Here is a 17,500-nt window from a genome sequence, read left to right as displayed (position 1 = left end):
TAGAAAAATTGAACATAGCAAAAATCTCCCAAAATCTTTTTCGCTGATGGTAATTTTTATATTCGTGGTTCAAAATTTATGTTGTTTTCATGTCGCAAGTGTTGTTGCTGATGGCAACATATTTCATTTTCGATTGAGACTTCCTGAAAACCTCCTTCTGCTGTTCCTAAAAACTGTGTATCAATATTTATTTACTTTTTTCCATGTCACAAATGTTGTCGCTGATGTAGTTGCTAATGGCAAAATATTTCATTCTCCATCGAGACTTTCTGAAAACCTCCTTCTGCTGTTCCTAAAAGCTGTGTATCAATATTTATTTACTTTTTTTCATCAATATTTGTTTTGTATAAAGCAGGATAACAAAATCTGTACCTTGCTTAGTTTGCATTTTTGAGCTTTAAAATATAATTCTCGGTCCTATGTTTCTGACACAGCAAGTCCTATATTTTGAGGTCTCCCATCCAGATACTAACCCTGTCAGACAGCACTTAACTTCAGTGAACTTTTGTCTTGTAAATTTGTCAGAAGCTCAGAGCACAAGCTTAAACTTGTGGTGAAAAAGAAGTTGTAAGGGGACTTGAAAATGATCAACATGTCAGCCTCAAACCCATTGTATCTTGATTTCCTTTTATTTTCTTCAATATTTCTTGGTTTCTTATTTTTCTAGTAACCAATGTCTTCTCAGGGCCGGGCACTACAGTCACTGTGGTATACAGTACCAAAGCAATATTGTGTACTATTAGAGCTACATATTATGCAAAGACAACTTGAACCTCCTGGAAAACAAAACGCAACTCAGTTGAAAATTATCGAATAAAGTGCAGTGTTACTACACTTCCTTCGTGTACGCAATGCGTGCCAATTTTTTGTATTTTTAAAACAATTATTGCTTGTTTTGCCAGTATAGTACAACTGTTAGTAATGCTCTATCCAGCTAGTCACTGTAACAGCCCTATTTCTCACACACAACTGGGAGCCCAGCCAAGCCTACCAGCCAGCCTGACCCTTATTAACACAATCTAAATGTAATAACTACATGTACATCATAATAGACCTTACTGAAAAATCATGAACAGTATTTACTGAATGGAAAGGGATAAACATCCAAAGCTACAAAGCTGTGTTGAAAAGATTCATGAAGAGTTTGTTGAGGGGCAGGTCAGGCAAACTGTTGGATTGCAAATAACAAACTGAGCCACCAATAAACCATGTGAAGTAAGGACCCCTTGTACACACTGGACCCCATAATCTCCCAGCTGTGTGTGAGAAAAACATTTTCTGCTTTATCAGTTCCTCAGCCAGTGAGAAAACTCACTTATGCCTGATGGTTTCTTCGCCACCACATCTGATTTTTTCTTCTCTGTGTACTAGTACTACAGCACTTTTGACTCTTGTGCACGAGATTTGCAAGTCAGATCTATTCATGCTTTTTTTTTAAAATTTGCTTAGACTACTTATGCAATTAGTGCAGAAGAAGTAGAGATTTACAAACTTCTGGGGGATCACCACAACATAGTAAAGCACTATGGTGGAACATTTAGAGGCTGCAATGGTTTTGCATGTATATTCATGGAGAAGTGCGGTATGTTAATTAAATTGTAACCTGCTACTGTAGGCCACGATAGACCATATTCGTATTCTCAGTATTGGACTGGAACTAGCTTGCAATTGAGGCTAATGCGGGGGAATTTAAAAAGTATTTGCATGTGAAAAGATTCCCCTGCATTAGCCTCCATTGCAAGCTAGCTCCAGTCCAATACCGAGAATACGAATATGGTCTATTGTTCAAAGGTCGGATAACTCTATCCAGTTAACTTCATTTTGATAATAATTGTATCCAGTGGATAAGTCATTTATACTGTAGATATAGAGGATATTTCTTGGCGGCACGAAGATGTGAATTTTATTTCAAGTGGTAAAAACAATATTGTTTTTAACACAAGAAAATAAAATTCATATCTTTGCACCACTGTGTAATTTTCTTTTTATTACTGGGTTGCCAAACCCAGTCGGAATCTGCGTTTCATTTGGTCGTTTTTTTATTTTTTTCCGTGTCGGTAAAAGTCTTGCCTGTCACTCCCCTGCGAAGTGGTGTCTTTGTGCATAGGGTCTTCTATGTGTATTTGTTAGGTTTAAGGGGGCTGGGGTAATGCATAGATTTCTCTGGTGCACACAGGAGAACATTTAATTGTTAACCTGCAATGGCGTCGAAAGTTCGAAAGTCAATGTAATGTGAATGGCGTTTTAGTGCATCTTTAAACAAAATATACCCTATATAATATACAAGAAAGGTGGTGAAAAATAAATATCTGGAATCTTTAAAGCGACGAGTAATGATCTTCAACAACAATTTCATTTTTTGCCATTGGATATCAAGTGAGCATTCTTTCGAACATTTTACTACCGGTAACTTGGTATTATATACAACATTGAAATCAAATGGCAATTCTTTCATGGATTTAACAAACATTGAAGGAATCTAAATGTGACAGTGAAAAATTATTTGAATGAAAGATTGTGGTCTCTTTTGTGCTTTATTATTTACGGTCAAGGTTCTTTTGAAAAGGGTTTGATGTGCTATTTCCAAAACGAGAGCGAGTGTTTCATCGGGGTCTCCAAACACCGAGAAACAAATGAAAGCACAAGGCCGTAGGCCGAGTGCTTTTTTTGTTTCGAGGTGTTTGGATACCCCGATGAAACACGAAGCACGAGTTTTGGAAATAACTTCTCACAATCACTCTCAAACAAATCATAAACAAAGACTTCCAATTAGAATTGTTTGCTATCTAACATTCCTTCCTGGATAATTTCAATATCAAAGATGTTTTTCACCGGCTTAATTAGTTTGCATTTATGATGCGATTTGATTTATTCTGAGATGTAAAAGTTGCATTTACAAGTTCAGTTGTGGTTTAGTCAGGATGTATACCGCAACAAAGTCTTTCGAGAGATTTCGGCAGCCGAAAAGTGTGGTTGATGAGAAGAAAAGTGTTGATAACGCAGTACCAAAATCAACAGCTTATAAAACCAAATGGTCGTGTAAGGTTTTCGAGGAATGGAAACAGAATCGATTAGTAAAGTCCTGTACTTTGGAACCTGGCGGCTTTTTTACCACTAAAGACTTTGAAGAAGGAGTACAAACTTTTGGACACGGCCATTACAAAGATGTCTGTAATAAACATTCATTGATTTTGTGCAAGTTGTCATTGTGCATATTTTAGTGGTATATACCACTTTCACTGGAGAGTGGTATATTGTTTTTCATTGGGTATCCAAACACATGCACGTGATGTTGTATACATGCAGTGATTTGTAGTTGTCTTTATGAATTATTAATGAGTTTGAGAAGTGAACTGTCAGAAATTTATTTGAGTTTCAACAAAATGAACCCCAAAATCAATAAAAAATTGTGATGCTGATGAATAATAAAGTAGCTGCTATTTCCAAAACGATGGAATTACCTGGTGATAAATAACCTCATCTTGTAGACTAAATTTTTGACTTTGGGGAAACAATGGTCAACCTCAAGAGTTGGGCGATTGTTATCTTTGTGTTGAATTCACACATTTCTTGTCAAACTTTATAACACTTAAAAAAAACTAACAAAAACAAAAACCTGGTATCTTGCCATCATTTGACACAGATGCTTCACTGTTTCGCAAGTAAACACACCGCGGTAACTTAATCACGGCGCCCGCTGAATTCGATGTCACTTTCGATTTTGCGATTTTCTTGTGCAGCAAAAAGTACAATAACAAAATTGAATGTTGCAAAAATCTTGCAAAATGTTTTTCGCTGATGGTAACTTTTCATATTCGCAGTTCAAAATTAATGTTGCTTTCATGTCGTTAATGTTGCTGCTGATGGCAAAATATTTTATTCTCGATCGACCATCCTGAAAACTTCCTTCTGCTCTTCCTAAAAACTGTGTATCAATATTAATTTTATTCACTTTTGCATCAATATTGTTTTGCATAGAGCAAGCTAACAAAATCTCTACCTTGCTTAATTCGCATTTTTGGGCTTTAAAATGGAATTTTCGTTCCTATGCTTGTTACGAAGTGGTATGTTTTTGAGGTCACCCATCCATATACTAGCCCTGCCAGACAGGGATGAACTGCAGTGATCTTTTGTATTACAAAGCTGTCAGATGGTCAGAGTGCATGCTTAAATTTTTGGTCTAAAGAAGTTGCGAGGGAACTAGGAAATGATCAACATGTCGGCCTATAAGCCAATGTCTCTCGATTCCCTTTTATTTTCTTCAATCATTCTGGGTTTAGTACATTGCGAGTAACCACATGTCTTCTCAGGGGGCTATTTACGTAAGACTTTTACCATGTCAACTTACAATGATATACAATACCAAAACAATATCGTGTACTATTAGAGCTACATATTGAACTTGAATATCCTGGAAGACAAAGCGCAGCTCAGTTGACAATATGGAATAAAGCGCTGTGTTACATACGCGATGCGTGCCTATTTTTTCTAAAAATGACAGGGTTTTAATTAATAGGCTGCTAGCCAAGTTTTTAACCTCAGAAAAAGATCTGTTTCGTCGTATCAAGGTGTGAGCCAAAGGGCCTTTGCTGGCATGACTTCTGGGTGACCCGTTAAATGGTCTTAATGACCCCCGACTTGAAAAAATTGACTGGAACGCTGCAATTGAATACCACCCAACTCAGTCCCTTCGGTTTTTGAGTAACACGTATCCACAGGCAACCCAGTGTCCACTTATTGAGCGTCTAGTTATATCTAGACAGGAGTGTTTTACTCACCATTCTTCTTTCTAACACCGAGCACAAACTTTATCGCAAATTCTTGCAACTTGGCGGCAGGAATTTCTTCAAATTTCACTTTTTTTCTTTACCTGCAATGGATACTTTTAAGCTGTATGGAGTTTTATTGTTGGTGTTAGCATTTTTTCCCTCGACTGTTTGCACAATTAAACAACCATGCAAAGGTGCGAAATGATATCATCAATATCCCTAATAGTGAGGATATGGAAAATATACCACTGGGGTCCCAGATATAGTTTCGTATGAATTTTATGAGTGGTGCATTTTCCAGTAAAACACTTCTGTCTATATAGTAAAGTGTCTTATTCACTGGATAAAGTTATCTGGCCTTTGAACAACTGGAGCCTGGCTGTTGAATTCAAATTTCTGTGTTTGGCCTGAGTAATTCAAAGGTTAACTGGCTTTTTCTCCCTGTAGAGGAGTCTCTTTTCAACTACATGAAGAGAATTCCAGGAGGTCGACTGTCCGTTGATGATGCCTTGTTTTACTGGCTTCAGGTTCTTGATGGTGTGGACTACCTCCACAATCTGGGTGTAATTCACAAGGATATAAAAGGTGATTGTGAGCAATTAACTATCATGCGGTGGGGTCATAGATTCAGCTTTGGCTGGACCAAAGACCCTTGCTATTTAAAGGTGCTGTTACATGTTAAAACGTTTAGCTGAAATGTATGTCCGTCTGCTGCAAAATTAATTTCAGCAGGCATTGTACCATGTAACATACATTTAAAAGGTTGAAACGTGGTCTCAAAATGCTGTTACTTCATTCCCGCAAAACAAGTTGATACTAGTTCCTTGGCCAGTTCCTGGTTGGCTTACACAGTGTAGCATAATGCCACGGAGCGAGACCATTTTCACGAAGTGGTGTTACACGGTGAAGCTTTTGTTTTTTTCACCTCTGCAATCGTTGCGGCCTTTGCAAAAGTAGAAAGCAGTTATACTTTTCTTGAAACTTGTTTTGCAACTGAATTTCAACAAATTTCAATGAAACCGACCAAAATTGTTACACAGTGCAATGCCTGCTCAAACTTGTTTTGCAGTGCCGCTGCATAGAAGTTTTGGCTAAAAGATTCAACGTGTAACAGAAGCTTAAGGAACTGAGCCTGAAGAGAGTTTCTTTTGTAATGGTTACAAATTCAGGTCTTAGGATAAAACTGATCAACTAGAGGCCCTGTCTCTCAACCCCTTGTTCATAAATTCTGTGTACCTTAACACAATTGTCAATAATTACAAAATAAAGCATGGAGTTCATCTTGGTGTTTTGCCCTGAAGATGGCTTGATTAATTACTTCAATTTAGGAGAAGAATCGGAGTAGCCAGTGCTTTTTAGCAGACGTTTTTGTTGGCTGTCGATACTTATTGAAACCACCGTTACTCCCATGTGTATTGCCAGAAATGAGAAAGAAAAAACTTGCAACAAACAATCTTGTAGAACATAATAAGGTAGTCAGTAGTACCAGGGGAAAAATTGATGATTTCAAGCAAGAACACCAAAGAAAAACAGAATAGCTGACTTGAAGTTCAACAAAAAAAAGCTGAATGAAAATGAAGAATTTCTGAATAATGCATAAAAATTGACCTAACTTTCAATAGATGGTTTGCTAACCATTGTGGCTTTCCTAAACAAGTGGACACAAGTTTGATCAGTATTTTCTTTTTCGACTGCTGTCAATATTATTACCGTAGAGTTCTTGGTCTGAGAGGTACTGTATATGTGTCACATGTGTATTCCGATGACTGGCAAAATTTGCAAATTCCTATACTTAACAATCCTTCAACTACCAGTACCATAGATTTTTGATAGAAAACCAAAAGCACGGATATTATTTTGAACTTTATGAAAAGTGCAAGAAAATTGTCAAAATTAATAACCTCTGCTTGCCCAATTCTTGAATTTGTCGGCAGTCAATAAATGGTGAAACCACTGTTAACCATTTTAGCCTTCTAGAATAGCAATAATTATGTGGGATGCCACAGGCAGACCACGTCAATAAGCCAGTTTGGTTTTTTTTAATTTTTCATCGTAGTCACAAATGTGCATATCCCAGGGATAGATTATCCTGTATGATACAACTGGAACCATCGCACCTCGAACTCGGGCCACGCGCCCTGGGAGCGAGTAAGTTTCCACTGAGCCATCAAATTAATCTGTTTTTCTTGCGAACCAGTTTGTTCAGTCGTTCCAAAACATTTTGCAAATCAGACCAGTGTGTTCAATAATTTGGCCATTGTCCGTGGGCATGTGAGATGTTATTCACAAGGACAAATTCGGCTCGGCCCAAGCCTAATTTTAGGTAATCGTTAGTTGTTGTCCTTCAGTAGCATTTGAGAGTAATGATTCCAAGTTCGAGTAAGGCCTAACACTACTGTGAAGTTTTTGTACCCAATTATTCCATCAGGGATCGTGGGCCATTTTGCTCTAAAGTGGAGTAATGTGGAATTGGAGTAATGTTGAAGTGGAGTAATCTGGAATTGGGCCCACACAAGGACAGAGAAAAACTCTGACCAGAGTGGGATTTGAACCCACAACCTTCGGATTAGATCACCGCTGCTCTACAGACTGAGCGACAAGGGCAGAACGGGAGCAGAGCAGGCGGTGGGTATGTGAGAGGTTATTCGTTCAACTAACGACAAGAAAACAAAGACCGAGAAAACGAAGACCCACTCGAAAACTGATGTACAATTAAGTTAATTCAAATGTTATTTTTGAAGAGTTAGTCCTGAGCAGATCTAAGGGGCCGATTACATGAGCCAGGCTGGCCCTGTTAGGCGGGCTGGCTCGTTTAGCCGAGACCTTGGCAGGTCTGAGAAACACACCAAAAATCAAGTTTGCGGTTACATGGAAAAATCTCAGCCTGGTTAGCCGAAACCCCGGGACAGCCCGGTTAGCCGGGCCAGCGATTTCTAACCACATTACTCCACTTTAGAGCAAAATGGCCCACGAAATAGTCGTTTTTTTATGTTTAAATACAAGATGTGTGAAATAGCAGACCAGTTAAGGCTTCTTTAAATTGTAGAATGGTGAATTTTAATAACAATTTAGCGAGACAAACTTCCCTCCACTTCTTATTGTTGTCATCTGTACGTAGAGGTGCCGTTAAGTGAAGTTTATTTCTACATTTACAGCTTACTTTAGCATTTATAAACTCAAAAGTATAGTCTATAAATCGTACACCGAGCTTGGGCTGCCTGTGTTTCCCCTTTATTTTACCCTCAGTCTGCATTTTACCCCTGGTCTGCAGTCTTTATTTTACCCCAGCTCTGCAGTCTGCAGTCTGCGTTTTATCGAACTAGTGTGTTCAATCGGCCATTGTGCCAAGCTTATCAATAGTGTTTTCACATGACGCCATCAAATTGTAAAATCAAAGATGCAAGATTTTCTGATTTTTTAATCCATACCAGGTAAAAATTACTTAGAAGTAAATCTTTTACCAGTTTGAGGCCCCATAGCGTTTTTCGTTTTGAGAATACAGCATTTGGAATTTTTAAATTTCACCTTGCGTGACACCAAGACATTAACTGAGAAAAAGGTGTCTGGTTAAAAAAGCATTAAAACCTTTAGAAGACATGTTATGCTCATTTAGTTCAGTTTGCGAGCAAAAGGAGAGGGCTTTTATCGCAAACTGATGTCCAGATGTTTTGTTTATTTGAGGCCATATGATCAGAGGAACACCAACATGGCATCTCCATATAAAGCTCTGTAAAGTTGAGTGACGTGTTTCGGCCAATAACTTAGAAACAATGCATCAAACAGACGTGAGACTTGGAGCAGTTACTTTTGTATTAGTCTTTTGAAACATTTAATTTTATTGGCTTCTTTCTTTGAACGGTTTCGGATTTGATTTTTTACTACATGACAGTGAAAATTCTCTCAGTGTGTGTGAGTCAACACCCGCCCTTGGAAAGCATTGCCTGGGAATTCCAACGCCATTCCTCCCAATATAGGAATCACAAACGGGAAAATAAATCAAGTACAAAATCAAAGGAGAACTGTGAAGACGTCGTGGATATATTGCTTAGAAAATGGGAGTTCTGTTGTGATCAGTTGCTTTCTGATCTTGGCGAGGAAATAATAGGCAATTTTACGGTCACGCAAGTAAAATGTATTTACTGGATCGTGACAATATTATCTGTAACGGTTTCATGACGGCTCTGTTTTCAATGTAGCGTTTGTGCCATCTAGTTGCCAAGATCAGCAAACACTAAGGATTTATTGTATTCTTGCTTCGAACTTTGCAGCTTTGTTGTCGCTAGCAGGCTAGTACGATCCACGTAGTGTAGTTTACGATTTGGTTTTTACTCTCCCTCTCTCCCTTTGGAGTCGAGATTGGGCCTCGTTGTCTGGCAATAAACTCGGGACACTCCTGTGTGGTGCGGTTAAGTCTGAGCAGCGACTTCCCTCAAGCTTGTTGGCTGCGTTGCCTTTTGAATATCGCCTGCTAACCGATACTCTTGTCCGGTCCACCATGTGCTGTTTTGCATTCAGCTCGTTGTGCTGGGGCGATAAGTGAGGTTCCTTTGTCACACAATCGCCGGAAGTCGCACAGGCTAACCTAACGCAAGGCAGTGCTCCCCCATTAACGCCAACTGGAGTCAATGTTTGCTCATAACTAGTAGTTAGGCAGACAAACATATGGAACAGAAACATTAAGAATGAATTAGTGTTTTCCTTAAGAAAGTTACGACATTTTTTAATTTCGAAGACATGTTTCGATGTTACAAACATCGTCAGTTACAAAATATTTGAAAAACCGTTAGGACTATATAACAACTAGGCGAAACATGCATAATTAAATATGATTAAGTGACAAGAAATACATATTTGAGTGAGTTACAGAGTGTTAGAAAGAATGTAGAGCCTAAAGCGTAAGTGTCAGGTTGACGTGATGAACTTGTTGGTTTAAATTAGGCTTTTTCCCAATTTATATGCATAGCCTCCTTGAGTAAAATGAAAACTAAGTTAACAATGTCCTTGTGGAAGCCCAACCAAGTATTGTTGATCTTAAAAACAATACTTAAGATATTAAGATCTTAAGATATAAGGTCAACAATACTTGGTTGGGCTTCCACAAGGACATTGTTAACTTAGTTTTCATTTTGCGCAAGAATCTTTTCCCTGTTCATCTCATCGATAAATGCGTCTATCGATACTTGAACACAGCCATCGACCGAAATGGCTCCATTCAAAATACCACTTCCCAGGGTAAACAATACTTTTATAAGTTACCGTATTTAGGCCGTTTTTCTACTATAGCTCAAAGCAAAATACGTCGCCTTGTAAATCGTTATTGTCATGATCTTGACATCAAATTAGTGTTTACCACGTTTAAATTAAGAAATCTTTTTTCAGTGAAGGATTCTGTCCCCAGAGAACAGACAACACCAGGTCATTTTCAAATATCTTAAGGGTCCTCAACTATGCCACGAATGCCTCAGTTTGTGATAAGTAAAAACAAGGATTGTTTCCAAAACTTCTCAGCCTTTCACGAAATCTGGAAGGGATCATGAAACATGCTTCATTTAGTTGCATTTTACAGATGCAAAAGAGCCAGATGAAAATAATTGCCAACCTGTGTTTTCGGCTCCTTTAAACTTTCTACGAGGTTGTTAAAAGCCTGTGAAGTACCAGACGATAGCCATTTAGCTAGGAAAGAGTGAATTCATGTTTGATTCTTATCGTAAAGGAATGCTTCGGTTCAACTCAACAAGGTGATGCCGAAAACATCCGGATACTTATCAACTTTGTTAACACAGCTATGGTCGGCTAAACTTTTGGTCCCTTCTTTGCCATCTTTTTCCGCGGGCTGCGTGTGAAAATTATAATAATCTGTCCTTGTACATTTTAGGTACGATGCGAATTCGTAAACAAATACTCATGCAAAAATAGCATTTAATCAAGCAACAACCGCTGCGTAGCGAAATATTTCAAGATCCCCTGATCGTTTCGTACAAAAGGGGCAGATCCTTAAAAGATATACTCGTTCGAGCCAAACTCTAAGCTGGCTGAAACACGTGGATAGGAGTTGTGTACGCCTGTCACCCCCATTGTTATCACTCAGTGATTATTTTTGCGAGAGCTTTGATCAGCCTTTGGAGCCCAAGGGCTTTTGTTTCGCTTTCTTTTCTTTTCTCTCTCCATCCAAAACCATGCACGACTACACACAAGCAAGTAACGCAAGCATTGCATTGTTGTGATGACACGCTGTTGGAAGTCATTCTCCCACGCTAAATTCCCAGGTGGTCCAGTGGTGTTGACAGCTCAACACCTCTGAACTGTGACGTAATGAGTCACCCAAAAAAGAAAACTTACAGTAACTCCGGACTGAAAAGAGATTTCGGAATTTTTTTTTCTGCGTACGAAATCCTAGACCACATAGTTTATGTACGCCAAATATCACAATTTTGGAAAAAATTTACCCTCAAACCTGTTCCGTAACCTTAAATTTAAGCACCTTCACCTTTTAAATATGTTACAAGTGCACCTTGTAGTTATTGAATATAACCAATGGAATGATGAAATGTAACAAACGAAAAAAAAAAACAGTAGTTTGCTCCTGGTGAACACAGTTGTGACTGTCCACGGCGCTCTCACAGCATGCTCCTTTGCTAATACGAGTGGACCTGTGAACTTAGCAGATCTACGAGAAAATGTCTCATCGCATTCATTTTCAGAACACATACTCACAGTGACACTTTTAGTCTTCCACTGAGCAATGCAACGAGTATCAATCCCGTCAGAACGAAGAAGCGTGGAAGAATATTTAAACCTATTACGTTGCGGCATTACTTCGGAAAGTGAAACGTCTGAAAATCGATATTGATCGTCTCGATATCGATTTGATTTCAACTGAGTGAGTGACAAATTGGCTTATCTTGGAAAAATCTATATTGGGCGTTGACTTATCGTGTAGTTTAAATCTGAGTGAGTGACAAATTGCGCATATTCTGACCTTGCGTGATCCACGACTAAAAAAGGATTAATGTACTGGGATTTTGCGATCCCTGTGTCTTTCACCTCCTACATGTACCCTCTCGGGGAGATGAAAGACTGTAAATTATACGTAATCGGTTATGTAAATGACAACAAAATAAATTGAGAAAAAAAAAACAAAAAGTGGCAATCATGCCCAGAACGCTCACATGACCCGCTTAGCAACGTCACTGCTTGGGGATTCCATCGCCAATCCTCCCCTTACAGGAATCAAAAAACGGGAAAAAGAGATTGGAAAAAAAGCCTTTAACGACCAAAAACAACAATGAAATCAAGCAAATAAAAAGAAGTTAAAAAAACTATAAGTCAGATTAGAAGTCTTCTGCAGGGACAATACTCAGTGGTCTCTCTCATATCCAGGGCTCTCCCGTGGAATAATTTTTAAGTTGACACTTAGCCTAACATCTAATTTAATGGTATGTGATAGGTCTTTTCTCCTAGTACAGGAATCAAAAACGTGAAAAGAATATTTGTAAAAAAGCCTTAAACCACATGTACACTCTATTTTGTTTTATGCATAAACTAAAGCAAATGAATGAAGCGGCCTTTCTCCAGTCAGTATTCCAAAGAAGTTTCACCTTTTTATCTTGACATTCCTCAAAAACCTTTTGCATGATACCGTCACATGACACAAAATCTGCCATGCTGGATGGCAAAAGAATGCAACGACCTCCAAAACAAAGTGATTTCAACCAAGCAAGCGTGACTTTCTTTGTTTTGGATTTCCCAGTGTGTAGCTTATAATCTGGCAGGGCAGATTTTATACCATGTGACAGTTTCATGCAAAGGGCCCATTATGATAGTATTGCTGCGCTCATTGTTGAAGCCCCATTAGGGTAGGGAGGAATCTAAGTATCCCGTATCCCTAAATATCCTGTATCCCGTTTATTCCTGTGGTTTGTATCACTATTATAAAAATATCAGTTCGGTTTTTTAAATATCCTGAATCCCGTTAATCCCCCCCCCCCCCTCCCCCAACTATATCCCATATACCAATAAGTTTTTTACCTAAATATCCCGTATTCCTGATAACCCCTAATAGGGCCTCGTTGTTTCCATTGGCAAATTTAGTAATAATAAGAAATAACCTCTTTCTATTTTTACAACAAATAACTTCTAGTTAAATTATAGATTTATCTTTCCAGTAATCTCTCCCCATTTTCCGAAGTTTACCCGTGGTTGTAGTTAATTCACTGTAACTGGACAATTTGTGTTAACTGTTTGTGCATCCCACTGATATGCCGTTATAGGCGTCTTGTTTTAAAGTAAAGTTGGTGAATGCTCGTTAATCTTTTCTCAGCAAAGAATGTGTTGATGAAGGAAGGAAGGGCACTTTTAGCTGACTTCGATTCAGCCAAAAGAATCCCATCAGAAATGACAAAACCTGGACTCTTTCCTTTGGGGACTAGAGGATTCATTGCACCAGAGGTATGTTATTGTAATGGGGGATGTTTTGGGAAGGTCTTAAGTTTAACCTTTTTTTCCCTTGAAAAACCTAAATTGAAGTTCCTTTTACTGATAAAATTATCATAACATCACAACCACCCCCCCCCCCCCTTTTTTTTTTACGAGGATGACAGTTCCTGTAATTTCAATACTTCTTTTTTTGGCAGGCTGTTGGGTGTTTTATACCTCACTTACTGGCCTACTTACCCTTTTGACACGGTGCAGAAACACTACGGTAAGTTGTTAGAATTTAAACATATACTGAAACTGTGTATTTCAAATTCTCTAGGTCTTGAATAGGCAAGCACATGGACGACCTGCAGATGTGTACAGCATGGGATGCTTTCTGGTTGAATTGACGATAGGGGTACCTACCCTTCATACTCTTCAGAAAAAGGTAGGGTGACATTCTTACAGGTGCCTTTTTTAATGATAAAAAGAATGGGATGGTATGGGGTGCCACTAATGGCAGGGAGCCAGGCAGTTTACGCAAATTCCCCTTGATGAGTCGAAAATGGTTTTTTCCCAGTAGAACATGAAAAAACCCAACCAACCTAAAACGGATGATCCCAATAGAAGACCACCTTTATATGCATAAGTAACGCATCCAGGACATAATGTCAATGATAGGGACATAAGTGCAATGCAATTCATTATTGTGATAAATTGCAATGGCTGAGGTCACATCTACGATGTAACTAAAGTTTAGCTTAAGGTATTGTCAAGTTATGTGACGTCATACCTAACTGTAGTTAGTGCCTTCGGTCGACTTTGCGGTCATACCATGCAATTAACTACAGTTAGTTCTAATTAGCCTATGGATGACGGCAGAACTAAAAGAGGTTCGTGACGGCCCTTATTGTGGATCCGTGAAATGTCAACACAGTGCTTGAAATTGCGACTCACTTGTCGCATTGGCGACCAAAAATTGAGTGCTGTCAACGAGATTTTCAGAACTGGTCGCCAGCTGGCGAATCAAGTTTTGTCTGGTAACTTAGGATAAACAGTAGACAACCTTTTTATTTGAATCTTTATATGATGAAATTGTTCAGAACTGGTAGCTAGAACAAGACTCGCCTTTCTTTCCCCATTAAAATAATGTATAAATACTACAAGAAAATGGGTTTCTCACATTGTTAATTAATAGCACAAATGTACTTCTATACTTCTTCGATCACCACGTTTACTAGGTGCCATATTGTTTCAGCGGCTTCATGGGACCGTGGGTGGACTTAAACACCGTATGCTTCTTTCCGGTTACGTGAATTTTAACCCCGGAAGACGAAGATTCAGCAAGAAGGTTAATTGAAAATTTAAACCCATCGTCAGTTGTGAATGCTGAAAACGTAAATTTAGCCATATTACCAAAGGACCTCCTCGGAACTAGCTTGATATTGATAATATATTGATAATGAAATTGGACGCCGCATATTTGAAATTTGCGTGGATCTTCAAAAAGCAACCTTTACCCTTAACATAAAGTGGGTTGGAGAACTTGTCACCTCTGTTAGAAAGCGAACACCTGCAAAATTGACTGCACAAGGTGATTAATAAATGGAGATAAATATCGGTAGAAAAGTACTTTAAAACCAACTTCCTCTGATTCTAGAGGATACTGAAACCGTATACAAGTCGCTCCTTTTATTTTATCTTGGTCGGAGACTGGTACGAGCATTGTGGTTGTGTGGGGGCCTAGGCCGAGCAATTGTATGCTTGCAATGCAAGCTGTAGGAGAATAAAGAACTACGTTTTGAAGAGGTGAAAAGCAAGGATAAAGGACCCATGTTTGCCTTGCTATGGAAAACACGGACTGTGCTGCGCTCCATGTCAAATAACCTTAAAGAACATCATCACCAAACTAAAGTCAAAGCCGAAAACAGCAATGGCTTTAGAGATCTTCCTCGTGTTGGGTTTTTTTTTTTTTTTTTTTTCTTGTGCTTTTTAACAATTATGACTTTCCTTGCGTGCAAAGTTGGCGACCAAATTTTCCCCATTAGTCGCCAGCTGGCACCTGAGCAAAAATGTTAATTTCAAGCCCTGCAACATGGTTGACCGACGTAGAGTGTTGATCTAATGTTAAATGCTTGGTTTTATATTTTGCTTATTATTATTTATATATGCTCGTCTCGCACATGCGAAAAGAATTGTCACATTCTGATTGGTTGTTTGTTTGTAAACCTAAGACTAACCCATAAACCCTGCTTGGGTATTGCTATAGTTAGTATGTATTGTTTTGGATCACCAAGGCGTAAATTTTCTAAGTATAGTTATCCCCACCTTAACTATAGTTAGTTGCCCAGATGTGACCGCAGCCTATAACAAGAACATTAATCCTTTATAATTGAATGTGGCATGTGTTGACTACATGACAAAATCAAGTTTGTTCAAATTAAATGATTTTCCTTCAACAGATAAATGAGTTGAGCCAATTAGATCCAGAGCTTGCAGAGATGGTAACGGCTTGTGTTTCGGTAAGGGAAAGAATTAAAATGATGTTGCTAAAGGTTTTTCATTTCATCTAGGTCCATGGTAAACTTAATGTTTTTTTCCTGTAAAGAAGCAAATCTTACTGGGAACTGGGTTACAAATCATTCCTTATCCTAGAAACAGAAGATTTGTCTTTGTCTTTAAATAGGTTAACCCAGAAGGCCGTCCCTCAGTGCGTGTTCTGTTAGAGTATCCAGTTGTCAAGCGTTGCAGCTCAAGGTAAGAAAACACTATCTGGTAATGTTACTGTGAAGAGGAAGATTACCAAAGTGTGAATTAGGTTTGTAATAATATAAATGAAAAAATTACTTGATTCTGATTGGCTGAGAGCAGTGTAGTTCAAGTGTAATACCACTGCAAATTACACATAAAAATTTTGGATTATGAGTGGCTAATAAACACTAGGGTTTGGTCAGAACCAGTCAAATGTTTTGTTTTCAAATCAAGCGCGCTCCCTGTATAGCACAATTCTGGTGCAATTTTTTCCTCATTGCATGATACGCGAGTGTTTCTTTTGCTTAACCATCTCAAATTTTTTCTTGTACATTATGAGTAAGTAATCGCATGATTTTTCTCGTGCATTTGGAATAAGTAAGCGCTTGTAATTTTTTTCCAAGACTACAAATTGCACTTGCCCTACGGGCTTGTGCAATTTTGGTTGTCTTTGAATAAAATTACCTTGGCTTATTTATTCCAAATTGCACTCTAACTATACAAATTCTGGGTTTGCCATAAGATCTAGCAGAGAGCAAAAATTGCTGGGTTTTGGTCACTGTCGTTTAATTTATAGCAACAACTGTCATGTACGTGTATCGACAAATATAGTCATTTCTTAAGTTTTGTAAGAGGCCTAAAAGACCTACCAATTGTCCACACTCCTGACAAGGGCTGACTCCTTTAAACGCGAACCGTGTTCACTTTCGGAGCTCTGTGATAATTTCAACCGCGTTCCCAGGGTCTCTCTTGCAGCCGGTGCATATCAGGGTCTCCTCTCCGGTTGCAAGAAAGACCCTGGGAACTGGGGTTGCGATAATCTGTGCACAAGAAAAGCCCCTCATGGCAACGTTTCAGTAATATGTTACTGTCGTACCTTTATTTTTAATCCCCTGCGCCTTTTTTTTCGTGCTGGTAATATCTTGTAGGGGTTCTGTTTCTTTGTTACTGTTTGTTGATCACCATCTTGTGCTTGAGTGACTTCGAACAAAATCAGAGCGTGAAGCGAGCCCTTTTATAGTACGTCGTCTTGTTTAATTAGGAGAGTGAGTTTGTCCTTCTTACTGAAGTCACAGACACCGTCATTGCTAATAGTTTTTATAGGTTGATGTTAGGGTTTATTTTGTATTGATGCTACACATTGAAATGGCAATCATTTTTACCAACAGTCACTTTTGTTTTTGTTTTTATTAGGCGTTGAAGAGATTAGTTTGTTTGAAGTGCCAACCTTCTGCTGTCATGGTTACCGTAAGACGGCAGATTTTAACCTTTTCTGGACCAGCCCTCGAGGTCCTGTAAAAACTGAGGAGAACGCGTCAGATCTCTAAGATCTCTAAACGACTTAAAAGTCTTCGCTGACTCAATACACGCCGTCTAGCAGTCCTTCCCAATGATAAACGATAAATTAATTTAGTGTGAGACGTTAAAGAATTCCATCAATTAGCATTATTGCAGTTAGATAGAATGATCATTGCAGTAAAGTTAACAAAACAATTTTGCTTATTTGCAAAGAAGCCTGAAAAAATCCGTGCTTAAGTTGCCACGCTACTGGGATGATTATGACA

General features: G+C 38.6%; 1 protein-coding gene across 5 annotated transcripts in view; it reads left to right on the top strand.

The window, feature by feature from the left end:
- Positions 1-17,500, top strand: part of LOC138045967 (serine/threonine-protein kinase 3-like) — a 33,411-nt gene that overhangs the window by 14,031 nt on the left and 1,880 nt on the right. For all 5 annotated transcript variants that reach the window (XM_068892614.1, XM_068892619.1, XM_068892615.1 and 2 more), the window contains 7 exons: positions 1,450-1,582; positions 5,217-5,354; positions 13,090-13,217; positions 13,525-13,632; positions 15,647-15,706; positions 15,871-15,941; positions 17,130-17,500. The exon at positions 17,130-17,500 is cut by the window's right edge. In XM_068892614.1, coding sequence (XP_068748715.1) covers positions 1,450-1,582; positions 5,217-5,354; positions 13,090-13,217; positions 13,525-13,632; positions 15,647-15,706; positions 15,871-15,941; positions 17,130-17,136 — 645 coding nt within the window. In that variant the 3' untranslated portion in view covers positions 17,137-17,500. The remainder of the gene's footprint in view (positions 1-1,449; positions 1,583-5,216; positions 5,355-13,089; positions 13,218-13,524; positions 13,633-15,646; positions 15,707-15,870; positions 15,942-17,129) is intronic.

Source organism: Montipora capricornis, chromosome 4 (assembly GCF_036669925.1).
Source record: "Montipora capricornis isolate CH-2021 chromosome 4, ASM3666992v2, whole genome shotgun sequence".
In the NCBI taxonomy this organism is placed as follows: domain Eukaryota; kingdom Metazoa; phylum Cnidaria; class Anthozoa; order Scleractinia; family Acroporidae; genus Montipora; species Montipora capricornis.
The sequence above is the reverse complement of the archived record's forward strand: the minus strand, read 5'-3'. Positions and strand labels throughout refer to the sequence as shown.